This window comes from Panthera uncia, chromosome E1 (assembly GCF_023721935.1).
Source record: "Panthera uncia isolate 11264 chromosome E1, Puncia_PCG_1.0, whole genome shotgun sequence".
Lineage (NCBI taxonomy): Eukaryota > Metazoa > Chordata > Mammalia > Carnivora > Felidae > Panthera > Panthera uncia.
The window spans coordinates 20001270-20026748 of record NC_064814.1 but is presented as its reverse complement, the minus strand read 5'-3'; the positions used below and the strand labels follow the sequence as shown (position 1 = coordinate 20026748).

The window sequence follows — 25479 nt, the reverse complement described above, 5'->3', positions numbered from 1 at the left end:
CACCCCCCACCCCGGCCTGCTGCTGCCCCAGTGAAGAGACCCTCACCTGGACAGCAAAGGAGGAAAATTCACGGCTGCGCCTCGCTCTGTAAACGCGTTTCTTTGCGGAGAATGACTGGGTGATGTGTGGCAAAAACTCTGACCACGTTTGAGCTTTCTGACCTGCTAATTCCGCTTTGAGAAGCAGGGATCGCAGGGAAACCAGCCACGGGGCAAGGGGCAGAGAACGCGGTACACAGATCTTAACAGCGGCGGCACCGAATGATGCACAAGGGAAAGAAAGAAACAGGCAACCGCAGGACTGTGGCTGAAGCAAGTTACTTTGCAAGGCCTCGATGAAATACTACCAAACTCTCTTTTAGAGACAAATGCATGTAGCAAAAGGTAATAACCAGGGAATCTAGGTAAAGGGTACAGGGGTGTCTATTATTCCCTTTTTGCAACTGCTCTGTAGGTTTGAAAAAAAAAAATGTAACATAAGATAGAGGGGAAGTGGGTTAAGCACTCATGTGGAAGTCTTGGATGAAGCATCACGTGGAAATGCAAAATTATATTAAAATGTTTAAGCTGTTTCTAAGATTATTAAAATTCTAATAAATAGATAAAATGTATTACACAGAACTATAAAATAAGGGGCACCTTATAAAATAAGGTGGCTCAGTCGGTTAAGCATCCGACTTCGGCCCAGGTCATGATCTCGCAGTCCGTGAGTTCGAGCCCCGCGTCGGGCTCTGTGCTGAGAGCTCGGAGCCTGGAGCCTGTTTCAGATTCTGTGTCTCCCTCTCTCTCTCTGCCCCTCCCCCGCTCATGCTCTGTCTCTCTCTGTCTCAAAAATAAATAAACGTTAAAAAAAAAAATTTAAAAAAACGTTAAAAGAAGAAATATAAGATATGAGGAAGGGGTTAAAAGGAGGACCTAGTGATATCTGTACAAGACCCTAAACCAAGGTTAGAAGCAAAGCGTGGGTGGTGCCCACGGTGTTGAGATCGCTTCGGTGGGTTTTTTGTTTTTCCCACAAGCATGCTTACAGGGAACTCATAATCACAACACAATGTGGCCGAATATCCAGTCTCTAAGACGCCAAAGGTAGATCGGAGGGGGAAGGGAGAGTTCATGTGCGATCAGTGGCTCACTGGGAGTTCAAAGGCATGAAGAGGGAAGGGCAAGCCACAGCAAACTCAGCTCAGGTACAGCCCAGCCGAGTCCCAGGGGCCAAACCCTTCCAGGCTGTGACCACGACAGGGATGCGTGTGATGGGGCCAATAAGGATACTCAGCCCCTCATGGGAGCTTCAGGGTAATTATACCTCCGGCGTACGGGCAGGAAGGGATGGAAAAGGAGAGATCTTATAGCTCCTCCCCCTGGGGCTCGCCCGCCTGGGACAATGAATGAATGCCACGCTCCAGTCTGACCTTCTGTAAAAGTATGTGGGGCTCCTCGATCCAGAGGAGAAGGTGGGGCCGACACCAGAAACCGGAGCCTCCTACAGGTTAACACAGGCGCTCCAGGCATCAAGAACACCCCCACAGGGACCCTCGCGGCCATCCTGTTTGTTGGAAACCCTCCCTTGCCACGTCGTGTAAGAAGGCAGGCAGGAATCCCAGTGGACTCGGCTCTTGGAAAGTCAGAACAACAAGAACAGGCAGCCTAAGGGTGCTGTTGGGACTGCTGCGTTGTCTTGGCCTCTGGAGGGAAGGCCAGAGGTGGAGCAAAGCATCGGAGCGAGGCTGGGCAGACACACCTGTCTAGATCCTCCCGCCACTGGGTGGGCGACACTGAACAGGTCTCTCCACCCGTCTGAAAGTCAATCTTCTAACGTGCATCCTGGGGGAAATTATCATCTCACAAGGGATCTCCCTACCCTGATGCAAAGAAAAACTTAGCTCACTACCTGGCTACGTGTAGCTCATGTTGAGTAAGAGGTGCCTACAGAAATTTAAGAAGAAAGGAAGCCACTGGATGGCGTGGCAGATGCCGCCGTTTGCCTACCTTACACCCATGCCCCCACTTGTCCTGCTAACAGAACTTCGGTTTTGTTCAGGGGATCGGAGACCCGTGCCCAAATCCAAGTCGATCATTGTAATCCTAACCCCAGTTTTCCCAGCCTTCCCTGCGGCAAGGTGTGGCCATAGAAATCCACCGAGAAGATTTAAGTGCTTTTCTGCCCGGAGGGAGGGGGAGTGTCTGAGAACAGATTTGCTCTCTCAGAAGAAGTGAATACAGGAGGCCACGGGAGGCTGGCACCTCCTCCCGTCTGTTTCTCCTTCCTTGAGGCCAAATTATGGTGAATGGTACTGAGCAGCTCTGTTGCAACCAAGAGGCAACAAGCGGCAGGACAAAAAGAGCAGAAAAAACAGAAATGGTTTCCTTGAGCCGCCCAGCCAATGAAAGCAATCACTCACCTCTAAGCTTGTTACCATGGGAGGAAAACAACTCCATTGATGGTTTTAGTTCCCTGTTAGGTCTCTTCAGTTACTTATAGCTGAGAGCCTTCCTAACATTGACAGCAGGAAATCAACAAAAAGCAGACATGAACAGAAGAAGGTAATGGCACGTTGGGGCTACCCAAACACAAAGCGGGCACCCCATAAGTGCTATGGGAGGTGGGGGTCCCGGCTGCGGAGCTCCAGGGTTACCTATCATCCCAGTGACATAGCCAGCTTGCCGCAGCACCTCAGCCAAGGTGGTCTCATTGAGCGGAAGACCCCCCACGGAAGTGACCGCAAAGTTGTGCGTGACTCCATTGCGAAGGCCGAGCCGTCCGGTGAGCAGGGAGGCCCTGGAGGGGGAGCAGGTGGAGGCAGCTGCATGGAAATCCACAAACCTGCACAGAAAGAAAGGGCATGGGGTCCCTCCATCCCCAGAAAGCCAAACCGAGAGAAACTCGATTCCCGCCCAGTTCCCAGGATCCCAGGGCTGGGAAGAGCTCCAAGACCACCCAGTGAAGGGACAGGTTAGGAAAATGAAGGTCAGAAGGGTCGTGCAACTAATTCAAGGTCACACAGCTAATTCAAATTGTCTTCATCCAGAATATTTAGTGGATCCTGTTGATCCTGTTGATCCCACATTTTGCATTCATCCAGTCACTAAAATTTGTATCTCTAAAATCAATACCCGTGGACATTCCCAGGTGCTCCAAAACTTTGTGTCTTGCAACACGCACATCCCTAGCTGAGGTTGAAGAAGGCGGCCTCCTTGGTTTGGCTCTCGTACTTCGAGCAAGTGCCTTCCTTTCCACCGTCCATTGAGTGCTACAGTTTTTGCATTTCTGTGCTTTCTGTTGGTGATTTTGCTGTGTAACATGGTCCCCAAGAGTAAGACTGAAGGGCTGCCTACCGCTTCCAAGTGCCAAAAGGCTGTGATGTGCCTCATGGAGAAAACACAAGTGTTAGACAAGCTTCATTCAGGAACGAGTTACCGTGCGGTCTGCCCTGAGCTCCGTGTTAACGAATCAAAAACCACAGTACACAAGACGTCTTTAAACAGAAACACACAAGGACAAAACAAGGTTCTGTAGTGATCTGTTGGCAAAAATGTAACCAGAGGCTCACGGGAGTCTAACTCTGCAGATCCCCTAGAAGCAATGGTTCGGTATTCCCCGATCCAGCGTTCACGGCGACTTTATAGAGTAACTATTGCCAATGACAAGAATCTGCTGTATCTACTACACATTACTGGATGCCCAGCCTTTTTTTTTAGACATTGTGGAGAAATATAAAAGAAGTCTAGCCATTTTCTTGCCCTCAAGGAACGTGATTAAACTTAATGTCGCAACTAGCCACGTGGGTCTCCCGACGGGATTATGTGAAGTTGATATCATCAAGGATTCTTATCAAGAGCATTGAACCTGAACCTCATCATGCCTCTGGACCTAATTTCCAGGTTACAGGAAATACAGCTGACAGAACAGATTAACTGACACCACAAGGAAATCATCTTAACAAACCATCTGACAACATTCTACGACATTCCACCACAACTGGTGTAGTTCTTCAAAAAGTCAATATCCGAGCAAAAAGTGGCATAGTGGGGGATATTCTACACTAAAGGACACTAAAGAGACAACCCAAATGTAATACGTGACCCTTGGCTGGATTCCAGTTCAAACGTGCCAAGAGCACATTTGGGGGCTAATTAGGGAAACTCGATAGGAGCTGCCTGTAAGATGCCATGGGGGGAATCGTTGTCCATTTTCTGGATTACAGCCACGTAGAGGAATGTTTTTGTTCTTTTTTTTCTTCCGGTTATACTGGCATATAACATTGTATTCACTGAAGGCGTACAACATAACGATTTGACACATGTATTTACTGGGAAACGATACCCACAATAAGTCTGGTGAACAGACCGCACTTCACACATAGCTACCCTTTGTGTGTGTGCGTGATGAGAATTTTTAAGATCTGCTCTCTTATCAACTTTCAGACGCACAAGACAGTGTTGTTAATTATAGTCACCGTGCTGTGAGTTCCGTGCCTTAGAGCTTACTTATCTCATGACTGGAAGTTTGCACCTTTGGACCCCTTCACCCATTTCCCCCACCCCTACCCCTGGCAACCACCACTCTGTTCTCTGCATTTTTTTTTTTTTTTTTTTTTTTTTTTTAGATTCCACATATAAGTGAGATCATATAATATTTGTCTTTGTCTCACTCCTTTTACCTAGCATAATGTCTACAAGGTCCACCCACGTTGTCAAAATGGCAGATTTCCTTCTTTTACAGCTAAATAATCTTCCATTGTCTATTACATAATACAAAAATAGACATTTTTATTACATTTAGAATATATTTTTACTACGTTCAGAAAGATTTTAGGGGCCCACTTGGTTAAGCTCAGTTGGTTAAGCATCAGACTCTTGATTTTGGCTCCCGTCATAATCTCACAATTCATGAGATCAAACCCCACGTTGGGGCTCTGGGCTGACAGGGAGAGGGAGGAGCCTGCTTGGTATTCTTTGTCTCTCCCTATGTCTCTGTCCCTCCCTGACTCATGCATGCACGTGTGTACATTCTTTCTCAAAATAAATAAACTTAAAAAAAAAAAAGAAAGTTTTTATTACATTAAGAATGCTGGTATTCTTGGGGCGCCTGGGTGGCTCAGTCGGTTAAGCAGCTGACTTCGGCTCAGGTCATGATCTCGCAGTCCGTGAGTTCGAGCCCCGTGTCGGGCTCTGTGCTGACATCTCAGAGCCTGGAGCCTGTTTCGGATTCTGTGTCTCCCTCTCTCTGACCCTCCCCCGGTCATGCTCTGTCTCTCTCTGTCTCAAAAATAAATAAACGTTAAAAAAAATTAAAAAAAAAAAAAAAAGAATGCTGGTATTCTTTTTTTTGAGAGAGAGACACAGACAGACACACAGAGCGTGAGTGGGGGAGGGGCAGAGAGAGAGGCAGACACAGAATCCGAAGCAGGCTCTGGGCTCTGAGCTGTCAGCACAGAGCCCAGTATGGGGCTCCAACTCACGAACCGTGAGATCATGACTTGAGCCGAAGTCAGATGCTTAACTGAGGCACCCCAAGAATGTTTTTATTCTTGAGAGATGTATGCTATAGTGTTTATAATAAAAGAGCATAATATCTACACCCTTCGAATGACTCAAAAAAAAACCCACCTTCTTTATAGGGAGAGCGAGTACAAATAAAAATGGCAAAATGCTAATAACAATTGAGTATACTGTCCTTTTCATTTTCCTTTATATTGAAGATTTTTAATATTAAGACTTAATCTTTAATATTTAATATTAAGAGTTTCAAAAGGATGACAATCTGGAGTCTAGAATGAGCAGAGCTATGACAGGATGGGTGGCCAGGCTGGCCGGGAGGGCAGGGAGGACAGGTGGCTTAAAGGTCAGGTAAGCACCTCAGAACTATGTGCATCCAGGCTGCTGGGAGCCTGGCGGGTGAGCTCAGCCATGCTGGGCAGAGCGAAGCCCAAGGTCCTGGGGTGGATAAGGGACTGGCCTACAGGCGCCAGGTCAGCAGAGCAAAGCCAGGCTCAGTGCCTCTCTCCTCCTCTCCACATATGACCCATCCGCACCTAGGGGCCGGGAGGAGGGGGGTGGGGGGCCTTTAAAAGTGCTCCTCTGACCACTGCTTAATACTCTAAAAATGATTGCCTGGTGTGCCCTGAAAGCCCGCTCCCTCGAAGTCCACCTTTCGGGCCTCTCCCTCCCTGCCTCCCTCGGGCGCCAGCACAGGGGGCTTCTGGGTCTTTTTTAGGATCTGCAGATTGCCAGCTCCTTCCCAAGGTCGGCCTGCACCTGGCACCCTCACCCAGACCTTTGCGTGGCCCATCCTCCCCGTTCAGTTTTCCCGCAAGGGGGCCTCCGCTGCCCTCTCATCAGGCACCCTGAGTGCATAGTTGGTAACACTGATCCCAACCCGAATTACCTGGTTTATTTTTATGTCCTTTCTTTCTGGGCCAACTTCCCTCCATGCAAGCTCCCTGGGAGGAAGGCTTTGCCTGTCGCTCACTGCTTATCTCGGGCTCCTAAAACTGGGCTCTACAAATACAGGGTGGAGGGCCTTTTGGGATGAGCACTGGGTGTTGTATGGAAACCAATTTGACAATAAATTTCATATATTGAAAAAAAAAACACAAATACAGGGTGGAGGGGAGGAGGGAGAACGGGGAGGGGGGAGGAGAGGGGAAGAGAAGGGTCTTTCCTTCCCAACAACTTCATTGAAAATGTAACCCAACCTCGGGGCGCCTGGGTGGCTCAGCCGGTTGAGCACCGACTTCGGCTCAGGTCATGATCTCACGGCCCGTGAGTTCGAGCCCTGCGTCGGGCTCTGTGCTGACAGCTTGACAGCTCAGGGCCTGGAGCCTGCTTCGGATTCTTTGTCTCCTTCTCTCTCTGCCTCTCTCCCACTTGGATCTTCTGTCCCCCTCTCTCTCTGCCCCTCCCTGCTTGCGTGCCCTGTCTCTTAAAAATAAATAAAACATTTAAAAATAAATAAATAAAGGGACTCCACCTGCAGCCTCTCTCCCCCCTACGAGGACCAACTCTACTAAAGAGAAAGCCCTTACGAGTCTATAATGTTTTCACGTCCCTCGTCCCTCAGAGACGCCCTCCGGAGCGACCCCCCAGCCTGGGTACAGCCAGCAGGGCCCTGAACACCCTGCCCTTCGCCATGACCTTGGCATTTGCAGAGGTGCTGGCCCTAAAGAGCAGTGAGGTCTGCAACCCCGCCAGCAACACGGTGGTTTCCCCTTTTCTTGTTTCTTTCCTTTTTTCTCCGTCTTTTAAAAAAATATTACACTCAAGCCTAGGGGCGTCTGGTGGTTCCCTAGGTTAAGCATCCGACTCTTAGTTTGGGCTCAGGTCAGGATCTCACAGTTCATGGGATCGAGCCCTGAGTCAGCCTCTCTGCTGTCGGCGTGGAGTCTGCTTTGGATCCTCTAGTCTCCCTCCTCTGTCCCTCCTCTGCCTGTTCTCTCTCTTTCTCAAAAATAAATAAACATCGGGGTGCCTGGCTGGCTCGGTAGGTTAAGCGTCCAACTTCAGCTCAGGTCATGACCTTGTGGTCTGTGAGTTCGAGCCCCACGTCGGGCTCTGTGCTGACAGCTCAGGGCCTGGAGCCTGCTTCCAATTCTGTGTCTCCCTCTCTCTCTGCCCCTCCCCTGCTCATGCTCTGTCTCTCTCTGTCTCAAAAATAAATAAAACATTAAAAAAAAAATTTTAAACGTACTAATTGTCACTGAATTGTTCGCTTTAAAATGGTTCATTTTAGGTCATGTGAATTTCACTTCAATTAAAAAAAAAAAACAAAACCCAAATCTTACAGACTAAGAGGAAAACGCCTGAAGAGAATGTCTCAGGTAGGAGAAAAGGCCCCTTAAGCTGGCTGTCAGATCTGTAGTTCTTCGGATGAGAAAATACTCATTTAACGTTTTATTTATTTTTGAGAGAGAGAAAAAGAGAGAGAGAGAGAGAAAGTGGGGGAGGGGCAGAGAGAGAGGCAGACACAGAATCTGAAACAGGCTCCAGGCTCTGAGCTGTCAGCCCAGAGCCCGATGGGGGCTCGAACCCACGAACCGCGAGATCATGACCTGAGCTGAAGTTGGACGCTTAACCAACTGGGCCACCCAGGCTCCCGGAGAAAACACTCATTCAAAACCAAGGTGGTGATCTATCATTTCTTTCCTTTTATTCCCAAGATACCGGCAAGCAGCAAGCCGGGGCAGCTCTGTTAGGTGCTAAGGAAGCAAAGGTACAGTCTCCGTCCTCGATGACCTTACAGTTTACTTTCTGAACAAAAGCATTATGAGGTCATTTCTACTTCACTAGGGACGGTCATAAGCACATACTTAGCGCTAACTGTGGACATGGCCCTTTACGTGTGTTAACTTGTCTAACACAGCAGCCTGTAGGATGTGTATTGTAAGGACTCCCGTTACAGATGGGGAAACTGAGGCAGTGGGACACGGGAGAGACACAGCGTGTCCCCAGGCACTCTGCTCCACCCCTGCCCTCAGCCTTACACCACGAAGCCAGGTATCCAAGGGCGGTCTTCCAACTCACGCCCGTCCAACTCCAAACCCCATGCGTGTGCCGTTTACCCGCACTGTCCCCGCTAGGACCTCCAGGGCTTGCCTGCAAAGCCAAAGGGAAGGGGCCGGGAGACACCCCCTCCACAGTGGGCGGAGGAGACGGAGTGAGCTTCTTACGCAGAAAGGAAACGTGCCCGGCCCCCCCCCCCCCAGACCCAGGGTGAGGGAGGCGGCACAGGGTGTTGGCACAAGACGAGGCTTTGAGGCTTCATCATCCGAAGACTGGCATGGCTCACGCAGGCATGTGCGCACAGGCACACCCGTGTCAAAATGCAGCTGACAGAATTGCTAACGGGGCCTCAGAGGAGCTTCTGGAGAAAAGATGACAAAACCCTGACGTGATCGATCGATTCGGGTTTGGCCCGGGAGTTTCCAGTCCTGATAACCTTCCAGAGAAACACCAGGCACCTGAACGTCTGGTCTCACCCGAGTCCTGCCTGGAAACGGGAGGCCGCGTGCGACAGCCATGGTTCCGGGAACTGGCGCTTCTGGAAAGAACAGTTCTCCACCGGGTTTCCCCCGCTCCAGGCACCCTTGGCCCACACCAGCTGGTTCCCACAGCCTCCGCCCCACAGAGTTCACCCAGGAGATGGGGTAATTCCCTAACGCCGTGTTTCAAGGCAACGAGTGGCACAGAAGGGACGTCACGAGGGAGCCGTGAGAGCCCGAAGAGGTGCAGGCCCGGCCCTGCAGCTGCTCTGGGGAGCAGGTTGCGGGCTGCCTTCATCCGACAGAACGAGGGCACGGAAGGTCTGTGCCCCAACACGCACGGCCAGCTCCACGGCGAGGCGGCTGTCTGTCTCGGGGAGCCCAGGAGGAAGCATGTGCAACTCCCCTGTGTGCGCATCTCCGGGACTCCTCCAAAGCATCCCCGCCTGCCAGACATCCTGGGGCCACAAAGGTCCTGGGTGTTGGGGGGGCAGCCGGTAGCCCCCACTCTTAGAATCCCAAACCAGGTTGCACCTCGCAGATCACGCTTTTGCTCCCAAGACAAACGATCATCTCTACCCAGCCTATCCTGCCCTCCTCCCCGAGATGGAAGGTGCAGGACGCTCCCCGCTCACCATCCTCACCGCCCCTTGTGATAATCCGTACCTCTCGCGGCAAACGCTTCCAAAGCACTCACTACACCCCAGGCACTCGACGCGCTTTGGGTCCAGAGCGTCTGCTGCCCCGGGACTCATTCTGGGTTGAATGTACGGGCTGGCCCAAGCCTGTGGGTGTCAGCTCTTTCCCACAACAGAACCAGCTGCACAGTTTGCAGGGCCCTGTGCAAAAGAAGACGAGGGAGCCCTTGTTGGAAATGGACCAGGCATTTCAAGACGGCAAGGAGAGAGCTTTCAACCAAGCGAGGGGCCCTCCGAAAGCACGGAGCCCCCCGTGTGGCTGCACGGGTCACCCGCCCACACGGCTGGCCCCGCCCAGCAGCGTCGGTTGCGTCTCGAACCCCCGTCCCCTCTCGGGCCACTGGGCTTCCCAGAGCAAGAAGAGAAAGGCCCACTGGCCTCGGGCCCCAGACGTCGCTCCCATGTACCACGCGGTGGTTTGTCTGCCAGTCTCTGCAAGTTTATCCGGTTCTGCTCGAGATTCATGCCTGCACACCCACTCTCCCCTTCCAGTGTCCCCTATCTCAGTGAACAGCACCGCCTCCCACTCAGTCACTTGGTCCAAACGCCTCACCCCGATTCCTCTCTTCCCCTCCCCCTCCACAGCCAAAGTACTAGCACATTCTTGAAAAGACCCTTCTTCCAACCGTACCCAGAATCTACCCATTTCTCTCCACCTACCTGCTAACATCCTAGTCCAGGCTTCTATCATCCTTCACCCAGACCACTACCATGGTCTGTATTGTCTTCCCCAGGGCCACCGTGGTGTATAACCCCAGGGGGTGCCATTCACACCGCTGTCCGGAGTTGAGCAGTGCACAATCTGTCCAGCTGTATGTGGGAACCCTGTTCCCCGCTTCCATTCCCGCCTTCAATTCTCCCTCCCCCACTCTCCCCCAAGGGGCAGCTGAAGTAATCTCAAAACCTGTTTATCGACTAACATTAATTCCTGGCTGGAAACCCTCTCGCGGGCTCTCATCGCAGTCTAAGTAGATCCAAAGTCATTTTCGTGGTCTGCAGGCCCTCCGTCGGAGCTGGCCAGCCTGGAGCTGGAGCACACAGAAAGGGCCAACCGGGCCCCAGTTTTCCAAGATCGGGTTCCTCTCGGCCCCAGGGGCAGCCCGGTGGGGCCCCGGGGCAACTGGAGGCCCCAGGGCAGTCTTACCCCAGCTGTGTGCACCATTCCAGGGAAAGCACTCCCCCGAGAGCACATGGAGACAGTCCTTGGGGTAGGGTGCCAGGATTGTCACCTCTAACTGCCCAGGAGCCTCGCTGGAGTTCCGCTAACCACAGCAGAGCTTGCTGGGGGAGCTCAGGGAGGAACCCATAGCCCTTTCCAGCAAGTAGCTCACACTTCAGAGTGTCAAGACATGTGGGTAAGGAGACAAAATAAGACGGGCCCCATCTGAGAAGTACAAAGAAAAGTGCTGTGGGAGGCAGAGGGAGAGTGATAGGAAGGGTTTGTTTGGACAAACGAAGCTGGGTTCAATCCCAGCCCCCCCCCCCCCCCCCCACCGCTCTGGTGTGAGACTAGACAGGTAACGGCATCTAGGCCTCAGTATCTTCCTCTGCAAAACGGGCCTAACACACCTACTTCCCCAGCTCATTTGAGGGATTCAGTGGGACGATGTGCACAAACCACCTAGCAGAGCTCCAGGTGGAGAGTAGGCTTTTGCAAACTTGTGGTAGTCAAGGTAATTCGTGTCCTCATTCGCTACATGGGGAGGCAGAGGGCGCCCCAGGCAGGTAGGATAGCACGGAAGCTGGGAACCAATGGGCGGGATTCCAGGCCGCTTGGCTGCTGTTGCCACCATGCAGGCATCAGGCTCACTGCCACAGGTTATGGCACACGTCACCTCGGCCTCGATGGGCACAGAACCAAGCTCAGAGTCCTTTCTCCCAGACCTCATGTCTGCCTCCCTCCCAGTAAACCCTGCTGGAAACTGAGGCATCACCTTCCAGTCTGTCTCCCACCTCCCCCTCTTTCAGCAGCTCCCATTCCAAACGATGCCACCCAAGATCAATATGGCTGTTGTCCCTCGTCCGAACCACTTCAGTGACCTTCCAAGACGCCAGGCTCGCTCTCTCCAGCCCATGCTAATATGCCAGTGGGTCATGCCGTCCCCGGACCCCAAGTCTTCAGTGACTTCCTTCTGTGTGGCCACCATAACCCCCCATGCTCTGGCTCAACCCACTTCTTCAGGCTTCTGACTCATCGCTGCCCGATGTGGGTTGAATCGTGTCCCCCAAAAAGGCACGTTGAAGTTCTAACCCCCGAGCCCCAGAACGTGACCTCATTGGATGGTTACTCTGAAGATGTAGTTAGTTAAGGTGAGATCATGCTGGATTAGGGTGAATCCTTAACCTCACGTAACTGGTATCCTTATAAGAGGGGGAGAGAGGGGTGCCTGGGTGGCTCAGTCGGTTGAGCGTCCGACTTCGGCTCAGGTCATGATCTCGCGGTCCATGAGTTCGAGCCCCGCGTCGGGCTCTGTGCTGACAGCTCGGAGCCTGGAGCCTGTTTCAGATTCTGTGTCTCCTTCTCTCTCTGACCCTCCCCCATTCATGCTCTGTCTCTCTCTGTCCCAAAAATAAATAAACTTAAAAAAAATTAAAAATAAATAAATAAATAAAGCCGTCCGGTTTGTCGCACTTGGTTATGGCCGCGCGAGGACGTGAACACATCACCCCACGAAGCCCCGGGACGTCTGGCATCCCTCCCCGCCTCAAGTCCCACACGCACCTCTCCAACCCGGCACCTCGACTTCCTGCGCCTCGGCCCAGAGAGCCTGCCCCGTCCTCTTGCCCGTCCACATGCCCACCTATCCTCCGAGAGCCAGCACTGGCACCATTTTGCCTCCCCCACCCCACCCCCGGGAGGATGAGCCTGGACTTTGACTTCCGGAGCCCGTGAAACTTCCTTGCGGCCTTTTCGTGTCTGAACGTAGACGTTCGTCTAACAGCGTCTGTGCCCCCCACCCCACCCACCCCACCATGGGCACAAGACCCTGCCGTGGGCTAAGCAGAGTAACACCACCTCTCGTCCCTCATCCTCGAGGACCATGACCCAGGCAGGGCTAGTCAGAATCCAACCTGGAACTTTCTGAACCAGACAGTAAGGAATAGCTCTCTCGTTCCCTTTGAACCTCAAACCATGAGAACGGAGGCAAGAGCCACATCTCCCATCATATGGAGGAGCCTGGAAGAATCTACCCGTTGGCTCAGAAGCCCAGCACGAGACAGAATCTCTGCAGAGGTTAAGTTGATGAGCGAAAGCTATGCCCCTTATGTGCGTGGGCCGGCTGAGCAGTGTTGTTGCCTCTTATGACCAGAGAGTCCTGGCTATCACAGTGTGGGTGTAATAGGATAGGAGCCCAGAATATTCCAGTGAGCAACATGAAGCCCTGCCCTCCAGTTGCCCAAAGTTCAGGAAGGGAGGTGGATAATCCCAGCGTGCGAGAGAGCTCTGTGAACACTAGGCACAGGGTGTTCCGAAAGCACACAAGGAGGGCGTACATGTGTGCCGGTGAAGCGAGTGCGTCTCAAAAGAAGCCACGTGTGTGCTGAGGCTTAAAGTATAAATAGGCGTTAACTTTGTTTACGTGTGTCTTATCGTAATAAAAATAGCTGCCGTTTATCAAGCGACTGCCACCCTAGTCATATTACGTATATTAGTTCAAATCACTAGGATTCCCCGTTTTACAGATAAGGGAGGTGAGGCAGAGAGAGTTTAAGTCGCTTCCCAAGACCATACGGCTGGCATTGAGCGGGGATGCACCGTGCCCTGTCCAATCACCGTGCTGTACGGAAGACTGTAGACCCCTATATTTGGGAAATGACAGAGCTAGAACTTCAACCGGGCCTGCCCACCCAAAATCCCATGCTCTTTGAAGTCCCTTTCCATCTGAGAGAAGGCTGGCTAGAGCTGGGCCAATCCAGAGGTTGGTAAGGTAAACGCAGAGGGAATTACCTTTAGCTAGGTGACTAGTCTTGGGCTAGGGACGTCCCGAGACTCACCCCTGGTGGTGCCGGCCCCAGGAGCCTGACTCACACCCATGCAAACCACGTGAGCCTAAGAGAGACATCAGAACGCCTGTCTCCCAAATGACTGCCAGGGGTCAGCTCAGGAACCAAAGCGTCAGCGTGGTCAACAAGCTTTCTTCTTGGGCATGAATTACAGGGGAAATCAGAATGCAAAGCTTGTCTTGATGAGTGTGGAGTTAATTAATGCTAAGAGAATTCCAATGGACCATGGAAAAGATCCTTCAGACTGAGCTTTGTCAGTGGGTCTGGGAGGCAAGGGGGCTTTGTTGCCCACCATCGTCTTCTTCCCTGGCGCTATGGACTGAACGTTTGTGCTGAGGCTCCAACCTCTAATAGGGTGGTATTTGCAAGTCAGGGCTTTGGGAGGTAACTGGGTTTAGATGAGGTCTGGAGGGTAGAGCTTCTATGATAGGATCAGTGTCTTCATAAAGACGAGGAAGACCCCAGAGGGCTCCCTCCCCTCCATGTGAGACACAGTGAGAAGGTGGCCATCTGCCAGCCAGGAAGAGGGTCCTCGGCAGAACCCGACCACGCTGGCTACCTGATCTCGGAATTCACGGCCTCCAGGACTGTGAAAAATAATTCCTACTGTTTAAGCCACCCAGTCCATTATATTTGTTACACAGCCTCACTGACCAGTACACGTGGGCAGAGCCAGAAACACATCGTCTAAACGCTGTCCCTGCCCGCCTGTCCTTAACAGCTGTCCTGGGGATGGTGTCTCCTCGAGCACGCAACACCACCCTCGTGGGAACGGCTGTCGCGCGTTTCTACGGCAAACAGAACTTCGAGGCCACCCCTCCCCCAGACCGTAGGTTCCGTGAGGACAGGGTTAGAGCTGCAAGACCGGCCCCAAGCGGGGTGCCTTGGAGGCGTGGAGCCGCTCCAGCAACATCTGGTGAGTGAGTAGACAAAACTGGAAGAGGTCACCTGGCTGGAAAAAAATACATTCATCCAGTTTTCACAAAAATCCCTTAAGCTGCTGCTTGTTAGGGTTCAATTCTCTCCTCGCAGCTCAACTCTCAGAAACAATCTTATCTCCTCTCTTTCCAAGTCTTTAGAGCCCTGACCGTACCCTCGCCTCCTGAAAGAGCCAACAACGTCCCTGGCGGCCCAGTGAACTGACCTGCACGTCACTTTCCCCTCTGCCAGCCTCTGTCTCCACGTGGCAGAGACCAATTAATAAGCGATAAAATGGTCTTGCTATTTGGAAAGCCTCTTTTGTTTTTCCCCAAATCTATCTGGGCAGGCTCAGGCCAGTTCACCAACAGGGGTCCTAATTAAAGTCTGAAAATACATTGTAAAGGAAAGCTGGAAATACAGAGCCAGACATTACAGCAGCCTGTTAACGGGAAAATCAACGCAAATTAAGACACAGCCAGACAGAAGCCAAAGCAACTTGCCATTGCATAAATTACGCGTATTAGAATCAGAAAACGTTAGGGCTGGAAACACGGCCACGAAAGCCCTGGAGAGACAGAACATGGCGAAGTTAAGCGTGTCCAGCCTTCATCTGTGAGGAATTTAAGAGAGACGATGAGGCCTTCTGCGCTCTCTAAATGGCTTTGTACCTGGAATAAAGGCTATCTTTGCTCCATTCATAACTTAAAGTCTTGGAGGCAGAAATAGGTTTTAAAAATTATTTGTACGTAGAGGGATGGGGCGGGAGGTGGAACCCAGAAAAACACCAGCGCAGCTCGGCCTCCATGTGACCTTCTGTTAAATGGGAAGAGCGACCAGTCAGCGCTCAGAAAGTCATCAGGTGGGGTCACTGGGGTAATGGATATGCAGGCCCTTTGTAAACTATGAGCAAATGTGGCAGCAAAGAGTAAACTTGGTGTGTTTTGTTTACTTTTCCATCCCTCCATCCTTCCTTCCGTCCTACCTTCTATCCTTCCTTCCTTCCTTCCATCCATCCACTCATATTCTTGTTCTTTCCAAAAACAGGTTCCCAGCAGCCGAGCATGGTATGATCCTTGGCAATTTCCCCCTTTCCTTTTCACATTCTTGTTGTGCATATGCCCGCACGCGTGCTCAAGGAAGGACACACACAAGGCACGAGACAAGATGCACACACAAGCCAGCATCTCGCGCCTCCTGGATCGGACACTTCTCCCCATACTCATGACCCTGGGCCGTGCCATTCTGGAGGTTCCTGCAATCTGCCCCCTGCCTCCCCAGCTGCCAGGGTGGGCCACTCCCCAGCAGGCTGGAGCAATCCAGCTCAAATGCAGGCTGAGGACTTCAGTCCTCAGGGCCCCCACTGCCTCCGGGACCAAGTCTGAACACTAGAACGCGCGTATGAGGCCTTTCGCTGGTGGGCACGTCCGTTGGTCCAGCCTCACGCTCCCAGCCACATTCAGCCACTGGAATGGCAGCCCCAGAAGAGCGAGGGCTTCTGGTTGTCTGGATCATAGATGCATTCCCAGCACCGAGGACAGGGCCTGAGGGAGCCTCTAGGAATATTTGTCCAGTGAAAGGGCACTTTTCAGTTCTGAGCCTTTGCTCACGTTTTCCCCTCTGCCTACAACACGCTTTCCTCTCCCTTCATCCGGCTAATTCCTGCTCGTCTTTAAGGTCTCAACAGTGAGATCCTTTCTCCAGTGCCTCGTGGCTTCCCTCTGGAGAAATGGCCTCTCTCTTCCTGCAGCCCCGCAGGACTATCTTTAACATGCTTCTGGCTCTGGGCTCTACCGTCCAAAAGGCAAGAAGCCCCAGTATGGACCTTTTTCATTCCTGATTGTCACCAAGGGATAAGTAAGGTGCTAATTCCATCCCAGAAGAGTCCAATTCGGTTCCATCCAATCCAGGTTATTAAAGCCCCGGGACAAGGGGTGGGAGGTGCGGGGTTCCTGCTCACAGTACATTTCCTTTCTGTATTCTAATACTTTTTAAAAATAATTTTTTAAGTTTATTTATTTATTTTGTGAGGTGGCGGGGGGGGGGGGGGCAGGGGCGGGTAGAGAGACGGAGAGGGAGAGAGAAAATCCTAAGCAGGCTCTGCACTGTCAGCACAGAGCCCCATGCAGGGCTCGAACTCACGAACCTGGAGACCATGACCTGAGCCAAAACCTAGTGTTGGACACTTAACTGACTGAGCCACCCAGGTGCCCCTTCTCCCCTCACCCCCCGGTCACCTTCTGCATTCTAAAGGCTGCTTTTCTTGTCTTACCCCCGCTCCCCGGCTGGAAGACTCTTAGGGCGCAGCATTTGTCCTATGACCTGCTCTGACCAGAGAGTCCTTGTCAAACGAAGTAGGTGGGAGACTTAAAAGGTAACAGCCGCTGGACAGGCAATTTTGAACTCGCAGTTGGCACCAGGGCCACACTGGTTAATATTTCAGTTGGTTTTCTCTAAGATTGAGTGCTACCTAGATGATGGTGCTCCTACGTGTCCCCATCTATTAAAGCCACGGGGCCCAACGCTGCAGGACCTTTCCTGTAGGCTTCACCGTGGCCCAGTTGGTAGGTGGGCATTGCCCGACTTTACGTCCACTGGACCTACTTACCCAAGGGCAAAGATATAAAATTGTCTGTCTCGTGTCGCTGAGCAAATTTCTCGAAGTTCGTGACGAAGGTCATAGGACAAGAGGTTTTCTTCCTCAACCCAGGGTCTGAATGACTGTTTTGGGGGTGGAGATAAAGCTGGAAGGGATTACACAGTGGGGTTGGAATCTTTCTCTTATTAATAGAAGTCTCACTCAGAATGTTCTTTCTACCCTAGCTCTCATGAAGACCTCATTACCATCCCCTGCAGCTGTGAGTGCCAGCCTGGCTCTCGGCTTCCCTGGGATTGCTGCAAAACCCCAAAGGCAGCAAGATAGTTGGCGGGGAGGAGTGGGGGGGGGGGGGGGGGGGGAAAGACCCAAAACATAACAGCGTGGATGATGAATGTCTGCAAAAAGCCAGTGTGAGAACAGAAATGACACGAGGCCTTTGACTGAATTGACACATCAATTCATCCCTCACCCAGGCCCTTTCTAGAAACAGACCGAAGCCCCTGGGAGACCCTGACCTTCCAGTGGTGAATATTGATCTTTGACTCCTAGCTAAGCCACTGTCTTTACTCAGCAGCAGCAATGACTCGACTCAGGTGAGACAGGGGGCAGAGATGGACTGAAGCGGGGGGGGGGGGGGGAGATCAAGGCGCAAAAGTAACGGACCGCAGGTCGATTTGCATAAGTGTATGTATGAGCTCTGTCAACCCCGCTTCTGAGCCAGCCCAGGAGACCGGCCAAGTGAGCGGCCACTATCTGGGCTCTGCTGGCTGGGCCCACTTCCCCCAAGAGACGCACGGGTCACGACCGCGCAGGTGCTCATACCCGGGTCTGGACACCCGAAGGCAGGGCTGGAATCAAGTCACCAGCCAGGAGACGGAGGCGAGTTACCGCTCACTCTCAGGATTATCAAGAAATAGTTGCTGGCTCATCACAAGGTGAAGCCAGCGCTGGCCTTCCCCGGGCCTGCGGTGAGGCGAGAACCATGCTAGTGTTGCATGGTCAAGGTTATTCACTGGGTTCTCATACTGATTTAAACGCTTCAGCTTATTTTCAGAGTTAACTCTCTGCCAGAAAAGCTGGAGGAGAGGCCGATGAAATACGTTTTTTTTATCTCCTTTTTAAAGTGTGAGTGATTCCTTCCTCTAGCCCACAAGGCAATGCAAGTTGCCTCGGGCTCCCTTTGTCTAGCTGTTTGCAAGGTTTACATTTTAGCTGGTTACTAAGTCCCTGGCCTTTTCATTTGAATTCCAACATTTCCTTGAATTCCAACATTTTCCTTGGGTTATCTTATCCTCATTAGACTTTCAAACGTTCAACAGTACTGCTCGGCTCAGATTTGCACGGGTGACGAAATGCCCAGCCCACCAGGTCAAGGGCAAAAGGTATTGTCTGCTGAACCTACTGACAGGTGCAGGGGGCCCAGCTGCCTCACAGGGCACACATGGGCCGTCACTCAACACTAGTCGGCAATGTCCTCTGATAAAGAGACGTTTGCTGCTTTCGTTGCAAACGACTTTCGTTTTTTGTTTTTTGGGTCTTTTTCTTTTTCTTTCCCACAAATAAATTATTTATCATTGTTTTTAACATGGTGGGTCTGCAAACTAGCAAATCCACCACCCACATGTTAGAAAGCGGCTAAAATAGTAAAACACGCGTCACTTCTCTCCGGGCCTCAGTTTCCCCCTATGCGATAACGCGGCGAGGATGCTCTTTGACCTGAGCTGCCATAAACGAGATGGTTCCTCTATAAACCTTACGACGGTGGGTTTCAGGCCACAGTCCCTCATCTTCCTCTACGTAAATGGAAGTTAGGAAATCTGCAAAGGAAGCAAAGTTGAGGCACTACCAGTTCTGCCTTTCTGCCCCCAGGGAACCCTGCCATTCTGTAGCAATGATGACATCATAGTTATGTTGTGAATGGTGCCCCATCTGTCCACAAATTTGGCAAATCGCATCTACCATAACCGAGTGGGAAGAAAAAAAAAAAAAAAAACACAACAACCCACTACTGGCGTGTGCTGGAAGGGAAATGTTACGGAGACATTGAAGTGTTGCCTGGGGGACGTGGTCTAGGAATGAACAGAATCAAGCAGATCCCCAGAGGACAGCCAAGTGGGGGCAAGTGGCTTGACCTTGACTTCTTCACCTGTGAAAGAAGAGAAACATCAGGTGGTGGCCAGAATTAGATGGGGTGAAGCGCAGAGCCTGGCGCCTTGCATTGGCTGTTACTACAGCTGCTGTGTTTGAGTCAAATACAGACGTCGGCTCAGTGTATACGGTTCCACACCGAGATGAACAGGGACTTATTTGTCTCTGGAACCCACTCCTCCTTCCACGATTTATCATTTAGACCGTTCACTAGGCAGGGTAGCCAATTCACATCGACAATTCAAATGCATATTATTTCTAATCCCAATACCAAAAATAACCATAGTTAACATCTATCTATGTCTATTGCGTGCCAAGCTCAGTGCTAATTGCCTACCTGGATGACTTAATTTAATCCCTACACCTTCCTAAGAGGTGGGTGTGGCCACCCCATTAACAGAAGAGGAAAGCAAAGCTCTGAGGGTCCAGAGTCATGCAGACAGAAAGCAGTAGAGTTGGGCTTTGAACCCAAGCCATCTGGCTCCAGAGGCTAACCCCTTCCCTTCCCTTCCCCTCCCCTCTCCTCTCCTTTCCTTTTTTTTTTTTTTTTTTTTTTTTGAGAGAGAGAGAGCACAAGCAGGGGAGAGAGGCAGAGAGAGTCAGAGAATCCCAAGCAGTCTCCACACCCAGTGCAGAGCCCAACACGGGGTTCCATCCTGATCCTATAACAGCGAGATCATGACTGCAGCCAAAATCAAGAGTTGGACGCCCACTCAGCTGAGCCACCCAGGCGCCCCCAGAGCCCGACTTCTTAAGCAGGATGTCCAATCTTCAAAGCAACAATCTTTTATCGAAAACCTGCTACATTACAGGCTATGTTAGGAGCAGAGATAAAAATATACGCAGTTGAGCTCACTGCTCTGGGTGGAAAAGCATCCCCCCCCCACACACACAAATTTCATGTCAATCTAGAACTTGGGAATATGACCTTATGTGGAAAGAGGGCCTTTGCCGATGTCATCAAGTTGAGATGAGGTCATACTGGATTAGGATGGGCCTGAGAGCCAGTGGCTGGTGGCCTCATGAGAGGAGGGGGATATAGACAGGCACGTGGGGAGAGTGCCGCGGAACAGTGGAGGCAGGGAAAGGAGTGACGCAACCACAAACCGAGGTGGCCAAGGATCGCCTGCGGCCACCAGAAGCGAGAAGGGAGGCATGGAACCCATGCTCCCCCAGAGCTTCCAGAAGGAACCAGCCCTGCCGTCACCTTGATTCAGGACTTCTAGCCTTCTGAACTGTGAGAGAGTAGATGTGAGTGGCTTTAAGCCACACAGTTGATAGTGATTTGTTGTGGGAGTCCTAGGAAACAATACCCCAAGGAAAAAAGAGACTTTCTCTAGTCACCCATAGACGCTGTTTGGCAATAGGGCTTCTTGTCTGAAAGTCATGGTTCCCCACTGGCCGTGAGTAGGCAGGGGGAGAAGCCAGTGATGAATCAATCCGCGGCCTCACAGGAAGCCTGCTTTCCTGTCAACAAGGCACAGAGAGAAAAGCTGCCCACGTCGGGCCAGAGGGCCGTCCGCTCGGCCCCTGTCACAAGGCTCAAATGGGGAGGGTATTTTCATAAAGGGAGGAAAAAGATAGAAGAGCCCGCCGAGCTGTGTTTGCATCTGGTTTCTGCTCAGGAGGACAGCACGCCTGTAGTGACAGCTCATAAGGAGAATGCCGAGGCCTCAGAAATCTCGATGTAAATAAGGGGCCAGATATTTCCCCACAAACCCACTAAAAGCAGAAGCTCTTAAGGATTTGGCAATCTGGTTCCCTTTGAAATCTGGTAAATGCTATGGATTAAATCTCTCCAGGAAAAAAAAAAAATTCCAACACGCAAAATTTGGGGTGACGTTTCAAGATATCTTGAACTTCTTTTTTTTGTTAATTTTATAAATGTTTACTTACTTTTTGAGAGAGAGATTGAACACAAGTGGGGGAGGGGCAGAGGGAGGGAGACACAGAATCGGAAGCAGGCTCCAGGCTCCGAGATGTCAGCACAGAGCCTGATGAGGGGCTCGAACCCACGAACCGCAAGATCATGACCTGAGCCAAAGTCGGATCCTTGACTGACTGAGCCACCCAGGTGCCCTGAACTTTTTTTTTTAATTTTTTTTTTTTTTTGGAGAGAGACAGAGACAGAGAGCAAGCAGGGGAGGGGCAGAGAGAGAGAGGGAAACAGAATCCAAAGCAGGCTCCAGGCTCTGAGCTGTCAGCCCAGAGCCCAACACAGGGCTCGAACCCACGAACCCTGAGATCATGACCTGAGCCGAAGTCAGATGCTTAACCAATTGAGCCACCCAGGTGCCCTGGTAGCTTGAACTTCTAAAGCCCATTCATTGATGAACAATTATTTCTAAACTGTCTACGGTGATGTACCAGGCACTGTGCTCTGTGCTAGGAATACCAGAGAGGAGGAAGAGAAAAGGCATTTTTCTTCCCAAAGGCCAGAGCTAGAAGTGGGGGGCGGGAGGGGGGGGGGGCGTGTTTGAATTTCCTGTGGCCGCCACAAATTACCAGAAACCGGAGGCTGAAAATGACGGGAATGTGTTCTGTGACGGTTCAAGAGGCTGGAAGTCTGAAACCAAGATGGAGGCTCACAAAGAGAAGCTGTCCTGAGCCCCCGCCTGGCTTCTCGTGGTGGCCGGTGGCCCCGGGAGTTCTCGGCTTGCAGACCCAACGCTGTTCCCTGCCCGTGTCTTCCCATCACCTCTTCTGGGTGTCTCTCTGCGTCCTCTCCTCTTCTTGTAAGGACACAAGTCATTGGATTTGGGACCCACCCTCAGTGGAGGGTGGTGTCATTAAGGCCCACAATAAATTACATTTGCCAAGTCCCTGTTTCCAAATGAGGTCCTGTGCTGAGGTTCCAGGTAAACATGAATTGGGGGAGCATGTTATTCAACCCAACACAGGGGGTGAGACAGGTAGGCGATCACCGCGAGAGCAGCAAGGGAGCTGGCGGAGGACCCATGCAGCCTCCAAGAAAGCTTTCTCCAGGACCTCATGAGGCACTGGGGATCCAGATGGTGAGCCGAAACTAACTAAGCAGAGGAAGCGGAAAGTAAACCAGGAAGATGGAATCACACAGGTAAGGTCCAGACAGAAGGAGGCAACAGGTGCACAGAGGGGCCGCGCAGAAAGCCAGTGTGGAAGACGGGCTGGTCTTAGAAGCTGCTGTCCAGAGCTTGGATTGTATCCCAAGGGCCACAAAATGCCTACCAAGGACTGGAAACAGAGGAGTGTTTCTAGAAATTTCCCTTTGGCTGAGGTGAGGTGGATGGACTGCAGTGGGTGAGACCAGGTGCAGGGACCCCAAGGGTCCGTGTCTCTGGGGAAGCTCCAGGCCCGAGGATACAAGTGGCTCAAATTCTGTGCAGATGCCCCACACATTGTCCTAACCAGTCAGCTGGAATGATTCCCACTGAACTGAACAGAGGGGTTTAACGTAGCACAAGCGGGATCTGAGCTGGACGGTCGGATGGTTGTCAGCCCAAGATGAACACGCAAAGTCGGAATGCCCTGGGCACCTGGTTGGCTCAGTCTGTCGAGATCCGACTTTGGGCTCAGGTCATGATCTCGAGGTCTGTGGGTTCAGACCCACATCAGGCTCTGTGCTGACAGCTCAGAGCCTGGAGCCTGCTTTGGCTTCTGTGTCTCCCTCTCTCTCTGCCCCTCCCCTGCTCACACTCTGTCTCTCTCTTGCTCTCTCTCTCTTTCTCTCTCAAAAATAAACATTAAAAATTTTTTAATAAAATAAAACTCTGAACGCTCAAATACATGTTCTCTTTCCAAGCAGGCAAGGAGCGTATGAACATCCCAACCCACTAAGATGCACATGCCCGTCTCTTTTATGGTCCCTTGGAGTTAAGTTCCTCTAAGACGTGTACCAGTAAGTCCCATCTGCTCACAGATAAGTCCTCTTAACTTCGTGTGCTGGACTCCTCGCTCTTCAAAGGTCACCTTCTCTCTGGAGCCCCCAGGCTAGGTTCCACACCCTCCCTGAACACTCCAAAACTGCCTGAAGCAGGCTCAGGTTCTAGACCGCAATGCCTACTCTCCTTTTAACTTGTCTCCTCCCCCAGATACAGGCTCCAGAGGTATCTTGTTTACCTCTGTACTCCCAGCCCCCTGCCCCTCCCCCCCACACACCCTGAGTGTTATCAGAGAGATGAATGGATGGATTTCTTCCAGATGCCGTACTGGCTTCAAACCAAATGAATCAATCAATTCGCTAAGTCCACACGGAGCCATCGATTGCTCAAGTGCTTTATGCTGCCCCCTCCCGCGGCAAGAGCCAGCCATCCTCAAGACTCACCTCATTCCTTCTGCGGCCATCTCATCAAGGTTGGCAGTGTCCTTCGTTTCTGCCCAGTTTGCTCCCAGGTCACCCCACCCCATGTCATCTGCCAAAATGATCACAAAATTCGGCTTCTGGCCTCTTGTGTCCCCGCTGCAGCAAAAATCCACGAGAGGATAAAGACATCCCAGGAAAGTCACCCCCACGAAGAGAACCTTTAGAAAAAGCCAGCCCATGGTGGGCAGGGGAGGGCAATGACTGTCTGTGGGCCACAGCTAAGGATTTTTCCAAGAGCTTCCTTCTGCTCACTTTAAGTGCAGGGAGTCTCTGGAGAAGCAGTGGTGGAGTCTGCAAGGAGATACTGGTTGTGGGGGTCGTGTTGGTGGGGTGCCTAGAAGGACGCTGGGGCTGAGGAAGTGAGGCCCCCACCGGGCATCCTAATCCAAGACAGTCAGGAAATTTGCAACCTCGAATTTGGTTTGCCCCCTGCAGCTCCGAGAGACGACCAGCCGACCAGCCGCGTGCGGCAATCAGATACCCGTGTCGGTGATGGCTCTTTGGCCACTTAAAAAACGACCCCTCTGTGCTCAGGGGCGTGAGGGCCACAGCACAAGCTTTGCATCTGTTCGGGACTCCAGCTGGTGAGAGCAGGATGAATTCTCACATCTGCAGAACACCTGGACGTTCTAGAAGCCGCAGTCAGCCTTGAATGGGTTTCTCAGTTCCAGATGGTGGAGGGCTTCATGTTTCTGTCAGGTTTCCTGAAAGAACAAAAATTGACAAGAAAACAGCGTTAAAACTGCCAGTGCAGCTGTGTTTTACTCAGTAGCTTAGGAAATAATCTCTTTTCCATGCCAACAGATGTTTTCCTTCTGATTCGAATATGCGACTGGTTCATCAGTTTCTCCACCCGAGAAATCATGATGATAATAATATTTGCGATGGCCCTATAATCACAAGGTTGGTGTCACTCAACCCATTCATCGTATGGATGGGAACACTGAGGTCCACTGCCCTGGGACGGGCAAAGACTAGCACCCAACTCTGCCAAAGCCCAGTTTCTCCCCCACTCTCACCCCACCATGCTTCTCTGATTCCCAAGAAATTCCCAAACTAATTATGACCTTATCAAACCCACTGAAAATTCTAGAAGAGTGAAACCTTCGTTTCCAAGACATGATTCTTTCTAAGAGTCATGCTGTCAACGAATATAGCTCTATAAAATTCTTTTTTTTTATTTTTTTTTAATGTTTATTTATTTTTGAGAGAGAGAGAGAGAGAGAGCACTCGTGCATGAGCGGGGGAGGGGCAGAGACAGAGAGGGAGACACAGAATCTGAAACAGGCTCCAGGCTCTGTGCTGACAGCTCAGAGCCTGATGCGGGGCTCGAACTCAGGAACGGGGAGATCCTGACCTGAGCCAAAGTCAGACACTTAACCAACTGAGCCACCCAGGCGCCCCTGAATTTTATAATTCTTGATGAAAATTAATTTGAGAAAAAAAGAAACATAAAGATATTAATGGTGTTATCTAGGTGGAGAATATATGGGTACTTAACAATAGAACTTTCGATTTTGCTAGTGGAAATCTTTCACCATAAAATGTCAGGAAAACATTTGAAACAAGTTTAATGGAAATTGTCCCTTTATATCTCGACAATGTAATTTTTAATAAGAAACTCTAAAGACATGCTCAATCAGGGTTTCTCACACTTAGATGTACACACAAATCAGCTATAGAACTTATCAAATACAGCTCCCAGGGGACGCCTGTGTTCCGAGCCCTTAAATCACACCTTGAGTAACAAGATGCTCAGAAATAAAAACATCCTGGGGTGCCTGGGTG

General features: G+C 51.3%; 1 protein-coding gene and 1 long non-coding RNA gene across 4 annotated transcripts in view; one reads left to right on the top strand and one right to left on the bottom strand.

Annotated features, from left to right (window-relative positions):
• Positions 1 to 24183, bottom strand: part of ARSG (arylsulfatase G) — a 68961-nt gene extending 44778 nt beyond the window's left edge. For all 3 annotated transcript variants that reach the window (XM_049636397.1, XM_049636398.1, XM_049636399.1), the window contains exons 1-2: positions 23653 to 24183; positions 2637 to 2824 (exon numbers count right to left, since the gene is read on the bottom strand). In XM_049636397.1, the coding sequence (XP_049492354.1) occupies positions 2637 to 2824; positions 23653 to 23870 (406 nt within the window). In that variant the 5' untranslated portion in view covers positions 23871 to 24183. The remainder of the gene's footprint in view (positions 1 to 2636; positions 2825 to 23652) is intronic.
• Positions 14528 to 24209, top strand: LOC125926697 (uncharacterized). Its single transcript, XR_007459135.1, has 8 exons — positions 14528 to 14600; positions 15650 to 16512; positions 16895 to 16976; positions 17426 to 17460; positions 17675 to 17794; positions 23134 to 23226; positions 23529 to 23681; positions 24127 to 24209. It is a non-coding gene; the product is annotated as an uncharacterized LOC125926697 (long non-coding RNA).
• Positions 24210 to 25479: the final 1270 nt, after the last annotated feature.